General features: G+C 40.2%; 1 protein-coding gene across 1 annotated transcript in view; it reads right to left on the bottom strand.

The window, feature by feature from the left end:
* The window catches only part of MCOLN2 (mucolipin TRP cation channel 2), a 61,052-nt gene extending 46,953 nt beyond the window's left edge, over positions 1 to 14,099 (bottom strand). Inside the window, exon 1 of the mRNA XM_066268767.1 lies at positions 13,883 to 14,099. Coding sequence (XP_066124864.1) covers positions 13,883 to 13,959 — 77 coding nt within the window. The 5' untranslated portion in view covers positions 13,960 to 14,099. The remainder of the gene's footprint in view (positions 1 to 13,882) is intronic.

Here is a 14,099-nt window from a genome sequence, read left to right as displayed (position 1 = left end):
GCCTCTTACTCCCCAGGCAGAAGCAGTTGCAGCCTTATAGCTGGATCACCAGGCTGCTAATTCAGAAAGGGGGGACTAGGAGAGAGAATCCAGAAAAGCAAACTCTCTCATCGTTGGACCCTGCAAACGCCAACAAGCCTTTACTTCCAGCAAGACTAAAGCCAATTATATGACATTGCCATAGAATCCCATCAACTGCAAATCCCTACCTAAGAGTGACACAGGGGCAGAGCCTGGGGTACAGAGTCACCGACTAGGAAGAGGGAGAGAAAAGAAAAAGGAAGAAGTTAACCTCTCAAAATCAAGAAAAACCCACAGACTTTACAACTTGTTCCACTAATTTTTTTTTTTTTGTTGTTGTTGTTTGTTTCTTCTATCTTTTTGCCTTTATTTCCTCCACCTCGGTCCTTCTATTCTCTGCCCATCTTATGCTTCCCCTTTCTTGAACTACACTACCCATGAGTGTTGCATTTTATTTTTCTTCTTCATCCTCACCCTCCTTTAAGGTTATACTCCAAAACACTTAACTCTCACTCTCTCCTCTTTTGTTTTTTTTTTGTTTTTGTTTTTTTTGTCTTGCTTTATTTTGTTTTTTTCTCCTCCTATTTTATTTCTTCCTTCGTTTTTCTCTTTTTCTTATTTTTTCCTTTCTATTCGTTTTTTCTTTGCTCATTTTACTTTCCTCCCATATAATCCTCAATCACAAACAAATTAGTTAATTTGGGACTCAAGGCTTTTTTTTGGCTTTATTTCTCTTTTTTGCTTTTGTTTTTATTTTTTTTTTCTCTTGTTTGTTTGTTTTTGTGGCATTTTGGGTCCTCCCAACCCAAGGTCTCCATTGTATTTAGTCTTCGCTCCACTTAATACAACAGATTTTTACTTATTATTTTTATTTTTTCTTCTTTATTATTCTTTTTTGGTCCTTTTTTCTGATTCCCTCTTATCCCTCTCATTATATCTCTTAGTTGACCATCACTTACAAGCAAATCATCTTATGCTTGTCTAAGATTTTCTTCCTTTTTTTTTTTTTTTTTTTTTGCATTTAGTAGGTCCCTACTCCCTTTTTTTTGCCCCTTGAACTCTTCACCCCAAATCAGGCCCTCCATTATAGGCACGATATTTCCCTGAGGAGGGGAGAGGAGGGAAAGAGAAGAGAGAAAAAAAGGGGGAAATAATAAATTATTACTGTTTTTTTTTGTGGGGTGTTTTACCCTTTTTTTTTTTTCTTCTTTTTACTCTTTATTAATTCTAATTAGTGCTATCAATAAGACTACCCTCAGATGCCGATAAGAAAGAGGAAATCGAATATTATGGATACAAAAGAAAGAGAGGTAACACAAATAGATGTGGAAAAATCTATGGAGAAAAGACAACATATTGGAAGCCTTGGAGCTAAATGACAGAGAATTTAAAATAGAAATCTTAAAAATACTCAGAGATATACAAGAAAACACAGAAAGGCAATATAGGGAGATCAGAAAACAACTCAATGAACACAAAGAATATATTACCAAGGAAATTGAAACTATAAAAACAAATCAAACAGAAATGAAAAACTCAATTCACGAGCTGAAAAACGAGGTAACAAGCTTAGCTAACAGAACAGCCCAGATTGAAAATAGGATTAGTGAAATAGAAGACAAACAACTTGAGGCACAACAGAGAGAAGAAGAAAGAGACTCAAAAATAATAAAAAATGAGAAAGCCCTACAGGAATTGTCTGACTCCATCAGAAAGAATAACATAAGAATAATAGGTATATCAGAGGGAGAAGAGAAAGAAAATAGAATGGAGAATATACTCAAACAAATAATAGACGAGAACTTCCCAAGCCTGTGGAAGGAACTAAAGCCTCAAATTCAAGAAGCAAACAGAACACCAAGTTTTCTTAACCCCAACAAACCCACTCCAAGGCACATCATAATAAAGATGACACAAACCAATGACAAAGAAAAAATTCTCAAGGCAGCCAGGGAAAAGAACAGTACAACATATAAAGGAAGGCCTATTAGAATATCATCAGATTTCTCAGCAGAAACTCTACAAGCTAGAAGAGAGTGGACCCCAATATTTAAAGCCCTGAAAGAGAGGAACTTTCAGCCAAGAATACTATACCCATCAAAGCTATCCTTCAAGTATGAAGGAGATATAAAAACATTCACAAATACAGAAAAGATGAGAGAATTTATCAACAGAAAGCCCCACTCCAGGAAATACTAAAGGGGGTTTTCCAACCAGATTCAAAGAACAAAAGAAAACAACACCACAAGTAACAGCTCCACCAAGAACACAATAAAACCAAACTTAAACTGTGACAACAAAGGAAAAAAAGGGGGGAGAGGATGGAGATTAACAGTAGCAAAGGATGATGAAGTGCAGAAATACTTATAAGATAGGGTACTACAATGAATATGGTAGGTACCCTTCTCATTACTTAATGGTAACCACCCTTAAAAAAACCACCACAAAAACACTTGACTTAAAAAAGGTAGCAACAGAGGAAAGAAGTATGGAACACAAACAAACAAAAACAAATGATAGAAAAAGAGAAGAATCAAACTAGATACAAAACTAACAGAAAGCAATTTATAAAATGGCAGTAGGGAACCCACAAGTGTCAATAATTACACTAAATGTAAATGGATTAAACTTAACCAATAAAAAGACACAGAGTAGCAGAATGGATTAAAAAAGAAAATCCAACTATATGCTGCCTACAAGAAACACATCTAAGCAACAAGGATAAAAACAAATTCAAAGTGAAAGGCTGGAAAACAATACTCCAAGCAAACAACACCCAAAAAAAAGCAGGCGTAGCAATACTCATATCTAATAATGCTGACTACAAGACAGAAAAAGTACTCAGAGACAAAAATGGTCATTTCATAATGATTAAGGGGAAGTTGAATCAAGAAGACATAACAATCCTTAATATATATGCACCAAACCAAGGAGCACCAAAATATATAAGACAGCTACTTATTGACCTTAAAACAAAAACTAACAAAAATACAATCATACTTGGAGACCTCAATACACCGCTGACGGCTCTAGATCGGTCATCCAAACAGAGAATCAATAAAGATATAGTGGCCTTAAACGAAATACTAGAACACCTGGATATGATAGACATCTACAGGACACTTCATCCCAAAGCGACAGAGTATACATTTTTCTCTAGTGTACATGGAACATTCTCAAGAATTGACCATATGTTGGGCCACAAAGACAATATCAGCAAATTTAGAAAAATTGAAATTGTACCAAGCATATTTTCTGATCATAAAGCCTTGAAACTAAAATTCAACTGCAAAAAAGAGGGGGAAAACCCCACAAAAATGTGGAAACTAAACAACATACTTCTAAAAAATGAATGGGTCAAAGAAGAAATAAGCGCAGAAATCAAAAGATATATACAGACAAATGAAAATGAAAATACGACATATCAGAATCTCTAGGATGCAGCAAAAGCAGTAATAAGAGGAAAGTTCATATCACTTCAGGCCTATATGAACAAACAAGAGAGAGCCGAAGTAAACCACTTAACTTCACACCTTAAGGAACTAGAAAAAGAAGAACAAAGACAACCCAAAACCAGCCGAAGAAAGGAGATAATAAAAATCAGAGCAGAAATAAATGAAATAGAGAACAGAAAAACTATACAAAAAATCAATAAAACAAGGAGCTGGTTCTTTGAAAAGATCAACAAAATTGACAAACCCTTGGCAAGACTCACCAAGGAAAAAAGACACAGGACTCAAATAAATAAAATCCAAAATGAAAGAGGAGAGATCACCACAGACATCATAGAAATACAAAGAATTATTGTAGAATACTATGAAAAATTATATGCCACCAAATACAACAATCTAGAAAAAATGGATAAATTCCTAGAACAATACAACCTTCCTAGACTGAGTCATGAAGAAGCAGAAAGCCTAAACAGACCAATCAGCAGGGAGGAAATAGAAAAAACTATTAAAAATCTCCCCAAAAATAAAAGTCCAGGCCCAGACGGTTATACTAGTGAATTCTATCAAACATTCAAAGAAGACTTGGTTCCTATTCTACTCAAAGTCTTCCAAAAAATTGAAGAAGAAGCAATACTTCCAAACACATTTTATGAGGCCAACATAACCCTCATACCAAAACCTGGCAAGGATGGCACAAAGAAAGAAAACTACAGACCAATATCTCTAATGAATACAGATGCTAAAATACTAAACAAAATACTGGCAAACCGAATACAACAACATATTAAAAAAATAATACATCATGATCAAGTGGGATTCATCCCAGAATCTCAAGGATGGTTCAACATACGCAAAACGGTTAACGTAATACACCATATCAACAAAACAAAGAACAAAAACCACATGATCTTATCAATAGATGCAGAAAAGGCTTTTGATAAAATACAACACAATTTTATGTTTAAGACTCTCAACAAAATGGGTATAGAAGGAAAATATCTCAACATGATAAAGGCCATATATGATAAACCATCAGCCAACATCCTATTAAACGGCATAAAACTGAGGACTTTCTACCTTAAATCAGGAACAAGACAGGGTTGTCCACTCTCTCCACTCTTATTCAACGTGGTGCTAGAAGTTCTGGCCAGAGCAATCAGACAAGACAAAGAAATAAAAGGCATCCATATCGGAAAAGAAGAAGTAAAGCTATCACTTTTTGCTGATGATATGATCCTATACATCGAAAACCTGAAGGACTCCACAAAAAGATTATTAGAAACAATAAACCAATACAGTAAGGTCGCAGGATACAAAATTAACATACAAAAGTCCATAGCCTTTCTATATGCCAACAATGAAATATTAGAAAACGAACTCAAAAAAATAATCCCCTTCACGATTGCAACAAAAAAAATAAAATACCTAGGAATAAACATAACAAAGAATGTAAAGGACCTATATAATGAAAATTACAAAGCATTGTTAAGGGAAATTGAAAAAGATACAATGAGATGGAAAAATATTCCTTGTTCTTGGATAGGAAGAATAAATATAATCAAAATGGCCATATTACCCAAAGCAATATACAAATTTAATGCAATTCCCATCAAAATCCCTATGAGATTTTTTAAAGAAATGGAACAAAAAATCATCAGATTTATATGGAACTATAAAAAACCCCGAATAGCCAAAACAATCCTAAGGAAAAAGAATGAAGCTGGGGGCATTACAATACCTGACTTTAAACTATATTATACGGCCACGATAATCAAAACAGCATGGTATTGGCAGAAAAATAGACACTCAGACCAATGGAACAGAATAGAAAGCCCAGAAATAAAACCACATATATATGGTCAAATAATCTTTGATAAAGGGGCCAACAACATACAATGGAGAAAAGAAAACCTCTTCAACAAATGGTGTTGGGAAAACTGGAAAGCCACATGCAAAAGAATGAAACTCGACTATAGCCTGTCCCCGTGTACTAAAATTAATTCAAAATGGATCAAAGACCTAAATATAAGACCTGAAACAATAAAGTACATAGAAGAAGACATAGGTACTAAAATCATGGACCTGGGTTTTAAAGAACATTTTATGAACTTGACTCCAATGGCAAGAGAAGTGAAGGCAAAGATAAATGAATGGGACTACATCAGAATAAAAAGTTTTTGCTCAGCAAGAGAAACTGATATAAAAATAAACAGACAGCCAACTAAATGGGAAATGATATTTACAAACAACAGCTCAGATAAGGGCCTAATTTCCAAAATTTACAAAGAACTCATAAAACTCAACAACAAACAAACAATCCCATAAAAAAATGGGAAGAGGACATGAACAGACACTTCTCCCAGGAAGAGATACAAATGGCCAACAGATATATGAAAAGATGCTCAGCTTCATTAGTTATTAGAGAAATGCAAATCAAAACTACAATGAGATACCACCTCACCCCTGTTAGATTAGCTATTATCAACAAGACGGGTAATAGCAAATGTTGGAGAGGCTGTGGAGAAAAAGGAACCCTCATTCACTGTTGGTGGGAATGTAAAGTAGTACAACCATTATGGAGGAAAGTATGGTGGTTCCTCAAAAAACTGCAAATAGAACTACCTTATGACCCAGCAATCCCTCTACTGGGTATATACCCCCAAACCTCAGAAACATTGATACGTGAAGACACATGTAGCCCCATGTTCATTGCAGCACTGTTCACAGTGGCCAAGACATGGAAACAACCAAAAAGCCCTTCAATAGAAGACTGGATAAAGAAGATGTGGCACATATACACTATGGAATACTACTCAGCCATAAGAAATGATGACATCAGATCATTTACAGCCAAATGGTGGGATCTTGATAACATTATAAGGAGTGAAATAAGTAAATCAGAAAAAAACAAGAACTACATGATTCCATACATTGGTGGAACATAAAAATGAGACTAAGAGACATGGACAAGAGTGTGGTGGTTACCAAGGGTGGGGGGGGAGGGAGGACATGGGAGGGAGGGAGGGAGAGAGGTAGGGGGAGGGGGAGGGGCACAGAGAACTAGATGGAGGGTGACGGAGGACAATCTGACTTTGGGCGAGGGGTTTGCAACATAATTTGATGACAAAATAACCTAGACATGTTTTCTTTGAATATATGTACCCTGATTTATTAATGTCATCCCATTACCATTAATAAAAATTTATAAAAAAAATTAAAAAAAAATAATTATAATAATTAAAGTAAAGCAACTATGAATTGATGCTTATCTCTCCTCCCCACCTTCCTGTCTCTCCTTTAAAAAGAAAATAATAATAAAAATTTTAGATAAATTAACATTTATATTTTATGAAGCCAATATGCAAATACTCTTCACAGTTGAATTATTAGTACACAATTGTTTTATATTCTTTCCTGTAAAAAATTATGTTTGGAGTTTATTGCCTTTTTCCCCATTTGCTTCGTTTTCCACATACCATGCAAGTCTTTTCCACCAAACTCTGGCTGAGGCTGCCAGCTCCCTTCAATTCAGTCCAGCCAGGAGGAGAAACCCTGCAAGAGTCCCTTCCCAGGGGCCTCGTTCCGGAGCCCTCATTCTCCTGCCCCAGTCCCCACTCTGGGCCATCAGTTTGGGGATACCCTTCACCACCTTCCTAAGTCAATGGCCACGTTTCCTGGACTCTATCTCCACCTCTTTGCTCCTTCATTTTTGTGGAGAGCATCCTTCAATCCCTTCCTGTCACAGGAAGCCTGGATGGAAAATTTTAAGATTTCCTGTGACGGATATTGCTAGTTGCCTGCCCAATCTCCATTCCCCAATCTCCCTGATTTTGTCAAGGGCAAGGAGTATGTTAATACTGAAGGACAGAATAATTCGGTATAAGAACCAGACAAGAACTTAGTGCCACTGTTTTCAGACTTGTCTGCACACTGAGTCACCTGGGGTGCTTCAAAATACTGATGCCAGCACCCACCCTCAGAGATTCTGGCCTCACTGTTGTGGGTGCAACCTGGACATCTGGGCTTTTCAAAAGCTCCCTCGGTGATTCTAATATGCACCCAGCTTGAAATGCTCCACCTTGGAGGTGTACCTGTTCCTGTCGTCTCCTCCTTTTACAAAGGAGGCAACTAATGTACCCTGAGGTCGCAACTTACAACAAGAATCCAATTTTCCTGACCCCCTTGTCCGGTGTCCCTAAATTAATAGTTTTGAAGAAGTGATGGCCTGTAAGATGGGCAGAACCAAAAAATGTTATATTCAAATAAACTAATGTTTCAAATATCATTTCTCTTATTTAAAATGTATAATCATTTGGCAAACAAATGGCATAAATTCAAGAGACTTCTAAATGGTCATGATATTGAAATGGAAAGGGAAAACAAGTAAAGCTATGTGATGGAATGAACCCAACATCTGCCTTCCTTAAGTTGCCTTTGTGCTTCAGATTTGAGCAAACGCTGGGTTTCCATTCATTCTACTCCACTGAAACTGTGGCAGATTCCAACGGCCCCTTCTCGGGCCTGGACTTGGTGGCTTGACAGCACCTGATACAGCTGACCACTACGTCCCCGGGACAACCTCCTATCTCCGCTTCTAGAGCAGCCTGTCCCTGGTTTTCTCCCTGCCTCAGTGTCACCTCTCAGCTGTGATATCTCATGCCATCAGTGGTTTCCCACCTTGGCTGCACAGTAGAACCACGGGGGCTTTTCCAAGGCTTCGGTGCCTGTTTCAGGCCCTAGACATTCTCATTTAGTTGGTGCCCAGATGTGAGGTGGGCACTGAGATTTTGCTAGGCTTTCTTGGTTATTCTAATGTGCAGCAAACTGTAGGAATTTTTGTTCCAGCATCAGATGCTGGTATGTCCTTTTCTTTCAACCCGCACATCCAATCCACCAAGACTTCCTTCAGAATACATCATGGAGTAGTCTCCACCTCTCTCTATCCACTGCAGCCTCCCTGTTCCAGATTTTTTTATCTCTACTTACAACTGCAATAGCCTCCCAATTCTCCACATGTAGCCAGAGACACTATTTTTAAAGCAGAAGTCAGATATCATTTTCCTGTTTAAAACCCTTCAGTGGCTTCCCCCTGCTCTCAGATTAAATCCAACCCTACTACTACTGCCTGAAAGTCCCAGCCCACTTCTTCCCATAGCCTCTCCCCACCTCCACACTACCCCACAGCCTCCTCTCTGGCCCTGGAACAGCCTCTGCTCTGGGCATTTGCATTTACTGTTTCATCTGTCTGATCCTATTTCCTCAACTCTTTCTATTTCTGGCTCCTTTTCATCCTTTACTTCTCAACTCAAGTGTCATCTCTTTAGAGAAGGCTCAATGACCACTCTATTAAAAGTGAACTTCCTCACTGCCTCTCCCATCACTTAACTGCCTTCATAATTGAGATCACAATCTTTGCTGGTCTCCCCTACAAGAGAACTTCATGAAGACTCAGTCTTGCTTAACGCCATGTCCCACAGCATAAACCAGAGTACTGAACACACAATAGGTGTCCAATGTGTATTTGTTGAAAAAAAGAAATGAGTCAATGAATGAGGCAATAACCTTGAGTACATGAACTTTTCTTTGGCCAGTACCATTAAGATCAAATAACAAAAACAATAGTAACAACAAATATAATTAAAATGACACAATAATAGAAAGCCTAAAATGTTAATATGAAAATTGAATTTAAAATATACTGAAATATTTTGCTTAGCCAAGATACATTAGAAGGTTTTATGTAATTTATGTTAGTTTGTTGACAGAAATCCTATTTTGTTTCAATTAATATTCCTGTTTTACAATATTAACTACTGCCCTGTGAGCTACTAGGGAAGAAAGGAAATAAAAAGGGTTTATTTTACCCACTAAATGAGAAAGTCAGCAGTCCTATTTTATGAAGTCAATATGCAAATACTCTTCTGAGCTTGGCCGAAGCTCTTCTAAGGCCAGCCCAAACTAGAAAACTAGATAACCAAATGTCTCAACAATTACAAGAAAAACCACAGTGAGTCAAAGGGGGAGTCTCAAGACTCTGCCGTGCTGATTCTGATACTTGAAACCCTGTGTGTTAGTCCTGATATCAGGGAGGGAAGCCTTGAAACTTACAACTAAAAGTATATAACCCTTAAAACTCCCAACAGGTGGAACACTCAGACTAGCTGAGTTGCCCTCTTGTGCTTTATGCCAACTGTATCCTTCTAATAAATTACTTGCTTTGTGTAAATGCTGCTTTTTGTCTCTCGCCTGCATTCTTTCTTGCAAGCATGACAAGAACTGAGGACATGAAGCTCCCTGGACTCAGATCTTCACCAGTGACATTCCTAAAGCTTTTCCAAAGAATCAATTAAACATTGAATTGTTATCATAAAAAATTGGAATCCACTGGAGGGAGAAAGAGTCCTCCTTCAAATGAACTACAAAAATAAAACACAGAATCATTACAAAATAAAAGCATAAGATATAGATTTTTTAAAATAGAAAACTTAGCATAACAAAATTCAGAAACCATAAAAATGACCTACAGATCTTAACACAAAAATTTGACTTCAAAAAATTAAAAGACAGACTGGGAAAAAAGGTCTGCAATATATTTAAACAGGCAAAAGTTCACCGCCAATTACTTGTAGAGAGTTGCAAATTATTATTAAGTAAAAGACAACCCAATGCAATAAAAGGCAAAAGAGCTGAAAAAGCTGGTGAACATTTAACAATAATGAGGAAAAAATTCAATGAAAAGAAATGTAAAGTTTTGAAGGGCACTTGGGCAGTTTCTAGAAGAATATCTATGATCTAGAAATCAAACTTCTATAGAATTATACTACATATGTTAAAATAACCAGTCAAAAAGATGATTACAAAAATGTTCATTGTAACTTTGCATTGTCTTAAAAATGTTTATAACATATAGGTAATTTTTTTTTCAAGTTATAACGTAAATATATTGAGGTCCCACTTTTCAAAAAATGTTGACATTTAATCTATATGTAGATGTTTTAAAAAATCGAAAGTACATAACCAGAAAACATACATCTTGTTACTCTCTGTGAAAGACTATTACAGGTCATCTTAATTTCCCATATTTTTAATTTTATTTTTGGCAATTAACGTGAATTCTTGAGTTATTATTAGTTAAAATAAGCTATTTCAAAAAGAGTCTAACAATATGTATCAACTGATCAAGCATTTCCTGCCTTTATTTATTTACTTATTTATTTAGACAGAGAGAGAGTCAGAGAAAGGGACAGATAGGGACAGACAGGAAGGGAGAGAGATAAGAAGCGTCAATTCTTCATTGTGGCACCTTAGTTGTTAATTGATTGCTTTCTCATTATGTGCCTTGACCAAGGGGCTCCAGCAAAGCGAAGTGACCCCTTGCTCAAGCCAGCGACCTTTGGGCTCAAGCCAGTAACCATGGGGTCATGCCTATGATCCCACACTCAAGCTGGCGACCCCACACTCAAGCTGGATGAGCCTACACTCAAGCTGGATGAGCCTACACTCAAGCCAGCAACCTAGAGGTCTCGAACCTGGGTCCTCTGCATCCCAGTCTGATGCTCTACCCACTGTGCCACCACCTGGTCAGGTTCCCTGCCCTTATTTTTAAAATGGTGCATGGGAAGGGGAGGGGGGAAAGTAATTCAGAGACTAAAATTCAGTGTTTCCACAATGACCTCACCCAAAAGTAAAAGTCCAGACTCAGAAAAGATTCCACCTTTAATCTTCATAGCCAAAGGGGTTTCCTTCGACCACTACTTTTACTTTGAAAATTGCAGCCAGAAGAAGCCACCTGTCACTCCACTAAATTCTAAGAATTATCTTATTCTGGGTTTCACTTTACTGTTAGAGACCTAGCCAAAGAGATCAGTTTGTGACTGTGATTGTCCCTGACTTTGTTCTGTTGTCTCTGCCACTCTGCTAAAAAATTCTTACCCCATTCTTTTCACTTGCTTCATTAAGATAGTTTACATGTTATTATTTTGTTTTAAAACAATACTTTTGATATGCTCCGCCTTGAGAGAATGAGGCCTCTTTTAAAGACTTCATTGAGATTTGTCCATTTCTTTTTTTTTTTTATTCATTTTTAGAGAGGAGAAAGAGAGAGAGAGAGGAGAGAGAGACAGTGAGAGAGAAGGGGGAGGAGCTGGAAGCATCAACTCCCATATGTGCCTTGACCAGGCAAGCCCAGGGTTTCGAACCGGCGACCTCAGCATTTCCAGGTCGACGCTTTATCCACTGCGCCACCAAGGTCAGGCGAGATTTGTCCATTTCTAAGTGAAGGAGATTAAATAGAATTGGTACTATTATGATGGCCTCCGTGTGGGAATGGTCAGGGTAAGTGTGGAAAATGTGCCTGGTTTTTAAAGGGTTCAGGCCACAGAACGTGGTTTACAGAAGGTTCTTGTGAAAGGAGAAGGGAAGTATCATGGTAACGGGAGTTTGACACATCTTAAAGCATGAAGAGGAAGATGAGCCACAATCTCGGGACTGCTGACTCAATAGGCAGAAGCTACGGGATTCCCCCAAACTTGTGTTGTTTGGTTACTTAGCACATCACCAAAGTAGTGAGCAATTTCTGAAAATATGAAGTCCATATCCCATGTCTAGGGAGAAGATAATTGGTCCCTTCAACATAAAATATCAGAATCTGCATTCTGACATCCATAGACAGCCTCTCCTACCTCCTCTTACTGACCTATTCTTCCATTCTCGGGTTACAAAGGCTCACAACCTTCTGGTCCCCACTGGTACTGTACAACCAGGCATACACATAATTCAAATTTGGATACCTCCAAAAGCTATTTATGAGCACACCTGTGTCTGTCCTCCCATGCTGTATATAAGAATGGGAACTTCTGAAGATATTCACTGGATACAAGGAAACCATTTAAATTCCCAAGGAAATGTGAAAAATACTGGATTTAAGAAAAAAAATTACAAAGGTTATACTCCACATCTGCCAGAAGCACAAACCTGTTTATCAAAGTGAGCAGAGGACAGTATATGAACCCAGAGCCGATCTGCTCCTCACTGTTTAGGACAGCACTTTTAGGGCTAAGGGAGATGGAAGGAATATATAACTTTTACCCATCTGCCCCATTAAAAATAAGACACTTGACATTAAAAGAGATACTTTTATAAGTTAGATGCTACCTGGTCGTTTTGTTGTAACATTCACAGGTAGCCAGTTGTCAAAAAAGGTTGTACCAAAGTTATGTCTTTTAATTCAAAATTGATCTTTCTAAAGTCTAAAAAATATATGATACAGTTGTTTGGAATTCAGTACTTATCTGGACAGCCACCATGGATCAAGTAAACTCTCGAATTCTGGCTTTCCTTACTAGCATTAAGTCCATTTATAGTATTGACAGCGCCATGCAGGTAAGGCAGGAAAGTCTCTACTATTTTAGGAAAGTTTAACGACCCACCACTGTATTTGTTTTGCGAACAGGGAAGGGGAGCCAGGGCCCATTTGTACACATCACCCCCAGGCTCAGCTGCGCGGCTGGCTGGTTGCAGCTCGGACGGACGACTGACGTGGGGGCCCCTGGCAGCGCCTCTCGGCTGAACTGTACGCCTTTTCATGAAGGCAGAGGAACTGAGGTTAACCGCACTATAACCCTCCCACCTGAGGAAAAGGGCTGTTTGTTCCGGAAGGCAAAGCCCAGCCTTATTTATTGATAACTGCTAGCAGTGAACATAAGCTTTCCCAAGGCAGCAAGAAGGCTCGAGTCTAGCACAGTAAAGCCATCGGCTTGCGGATTCCTCCAGAGTCCGATATCCTGAAAGACGCTGCTCAGCGCCCACCCGACGGCTAACCCGAGAGCACCTGATCCTCTGGCTCCCGGCCTGGGACTGACCGCCGGGCCTCCGCCTTCCAAACTTTCCACGGTTCTCGGGATCCCGAGCGGGGAAAACCTTCAGGGTACACGCCTGTCGTCCCTGCGGGGACCGCCTCCCTGCGGCTGGCGCGGGTCTCGCAGGCGCCTCCGCTCGGCCTCCTCCGACTCCTCCTGCCGGCCGCCCGGCGCGCGGACCCCAGCCCCGGAGCAGTCGCTGCGGGGGCGGGCGCGGCGGGCGCTGCTCCGCGGCGTCGGCGGCCGGGCTGCGGGGCTGATCCGTGCTCGCCTACGAGAAGCGGCGCGTGGCCGGCCAGGCGTTCCCGCCCCGCCTCCGAGTCACCACCCCCACTTCGTCGCTTCCCGCCCGGAGACTTTTTCCTGGGAGTCTTTTTCCACGTGTAGCCAGCTTCTCGGGCCGGGGAGGCGGGAAGCAGAGAAGCCATCGAGGCGGGGGCGGGGGGGGGGGGGGATGGAGCGAAGGTGCTAGAAGCTCCAAGGAGCGAAGCAGCCCAGGAGGGGGCCGTGGCGCACCCTGCTGCCCGCGCAGAGCGCCCCGCGGGTACCAACCTGCGGCGCGGCCCCCGGGACAGGGCGGAGGCTGAGTTCCACACTGGCAGGTCCAGCGCCTCCTCCCCGCGAGGCATGCTCCGGCCTCGGGGCCGCAGCAACGGGAGGCTGAGGGTGGGGCCGCTACACCTGCCTCGGCCGCGGGCGCCGGCCCCAGGCTCCCAGGCTCCCAGGCTCGCGTCTCCGGTGCCCGCGCAGCCTGCCCGCTCCGCCTCCT

This window comes from Saccopteryx bilineata, chromosome 3 (assembly GCF_036850765.1).
Source record: "Saccopteryx bilineata isolate mSacBil1 chromosome 3, mSacBil1_pri_phased_curated, whole genome shotgun sequence".
NCBI classification, from domain to species: domain Eukaryota; kingdom Metazoa; phylum Chordata; class Mammalia; order Chiroptera; family Emballonuridae; genus Saccopteryx; species Saccopteryx bilineata.
This window is presented reverse-complemented; position numbering and strand designations above follow the sequence as displayed.